The 2,008-nt window shown below is 57.9% G+C and overlaps 1 protein-coding gene across 1 annotated transcript in view; it reads left to right on the forward strand.

Annotated features, from left to right (window-relative positions):
* CACNA1S (calcium channel, voltage-dependent, L type, alpha 1S subunit) overlaps window positions 1–2,008 on the forward strand; it is a gene marked incomplete at its 5' end in the record, with an annotated part of 34,977 nt that overhangs the window by 6,063 nt on the left and 26,906 nt on the right. Inside the window, 2 exons of the mRNA XM_010145256.1 lie at window positions 657–738; window positions 1,231–1,391. Of these exons, the coding sequence (XP_010143558.1) occupies window positions 657–738; window positions 1,231–1,391 (243 nt within the window). The remainder of the gene's footprint in view (window positions 1–656; window positions 739–1,230; window positions 1,392–2,008) is intronic.

Here is a 2,008-nt window from a genome sequence, read left to right on the forward strand (position 1 = left end):
CCACCCTGCCTAGCGAAATAATCGTTGGTGCCTCCAGGTGTGTGATAAATGTGTGCAGATAGCCTCAGGAAACAGTGGGAAAGGTGAAACACCTCTTCACGCCTGTGGCCAGTGCTGGCATGGCTCCTGCTGCCCAGCCTTTGCTCAGAGCACAACTGACCCCAGTTCTCTCCGTGCTGGGAGGGTCTCGTGCTGAGGCAGCCTACGTACACACCAAATAATCGTTGGTGCCTCCAGGTGTGTGATAAATGTGTGCAGATAGCCTCAGGAAACAGTGGGAAAGGTGAAACACCTCTTCACGCCTGTGGCCAGTGCTGGCATGGCTCCTGCTGCCCAGCCTTTGCTCAGAGCACAACTGACCCCAGTTCTCTCCGTGCTGGGAGGGTCTCGTGCTGAGGCAGCCTACGTACACACCGCTCCTTCTCCAGGCTGCCTCTCTGCACGGTTGCAGCTCTTGCTGCAGGGCGGGTGTTCCTGGTGCCTTCTACTTGGTTTGCACCTTCTGCCCAAACTCTCACTGCTGTCTCCCTGGGATGATAGTCCTTGATTTCACTTCTGATGGAGAAGCTCTTCGTGATGTGCACCTGGGAGAGGTTCCCTCCACACGTTCTTCCGAAGGGCTCCAAGGAGAGCCTGGGGTGTTGTTCCCTCCTTAGGTATGATGCCGTCGGATGAAGGAGGGTCAGAGACTGAGAGCTTGTATGAAATCGAGGGCATGAACAAGTGGATCCTCTACTTGTAAGTATGGGCTGGCTGAACCATCTGCTGCTCTGCATGTGGGCTCGCACAGTCTCTCACTTGCTGCCCTGACTGGGCCAGGCTTTCTTGTCAGCCACCGGTTTCTGGGGGAGAGCCAGGGGCTGTGTGCTCAGGAGAGCAAACATTCTGGAGAGCAGACAGGGAGTTTTGCTCTGGTACTGACAAAAAACTACTTCAGGGTGAACGAGGCTCCCAGCATCCTCGCATGGCCCATGGAGCATGTCTTGTGAATTAGGAGCTGGGCCTGCAGCAGCCAACCAGAGGGAGGCCAGAAAGGGCCCAGGAGATGTTTGTGTGAGTGAACTGCAATGTTCACCAAGAGCAGGGGCAGGGTTATGTTCCTCAACCCTTTTCAGGGAAGGTCCCTGGGGAAGGAAGCGGGAGTGGCTTTGCTCTGCAGTCTGCAGGGGCAGCCCCGGGCTGGAGAGGACCCGCTGGCTGGCCCTGCTGACTGTTTGCCCATCTCTGCAGCCGTCAGTGGAGGCGTTGGAACCGAATGTTTCGTAGGAAGTGCAGGGACGTGGTGAAGTCCAAGTTCTTCTACTGGCTTGTCATCCTGCTGGTGGCACTGAACACCCTCTCCATCGCCTCCGAGCACTACTTCCAGCCAGAATGGCTGACACGGGTTCAAGGTGAGCAAAGAGTCTGTGGGAGAGGGAGGGCCCGGGCCACCCTGCTGCGCTGGAGACCTGCGTGAGCTTCTTCGGGTGCTCGCACAGCCCCACTGGCACGGCACAGGGGCTGTTGGACACACACAGACTGGCTCATGCACACAAACACAGCCTGCACACACGTGTGTGTTCACCGTACCCACTGCACCGTCACACGGCTGACACCGAACACGCGTGCAGAGTTACGCACACAGCAATATGTCCTTAGGGATGGGGGTTTGCATGGTGAACAGAGCGTGTCCATCGACACCCGTGTGTGCACAGGCACACTGCACGTACAGCTGCACACCAATGCACACAGCCACCTGCCTGCACCCTCACGCACACAGACACACGGGGTACAGCTACACACACACGTACACAGCTTGTATGTGCACACACACAAGCACACAGCCCAGGACACACGCTGCATGGACTCACCTGCTCAGCACAGTCGCTCTCGCACACAGCTGCACGTCACCCTGCTCCTCATCTTCCTCTCCTGTTGCTCCCTGATTTGCTGCAGCTGCAGCTCCGGGGATGGGTGGGCGGAGGAGGGAGGTGAAAAGCACCGCCCTCCTTCCCTTCCCGCTGCGACC

The sequence above is a fragment of the Buceros rhinoceros genome, unplaced genomic scaffold (genome assembly GCF_000710305.1).
Source record: "Buceros rhinoceros silvestris isolate BGI_N320 unplaced genomic scaffold, ASM71030v1 scaffold21000, whole genome shotgun sequence".
NCBI lineage: Eukaryota > Metazoa > Chordata > Aves > Bucerotiformes > Bucerotidae > Buceros > Buceros rhinoceros.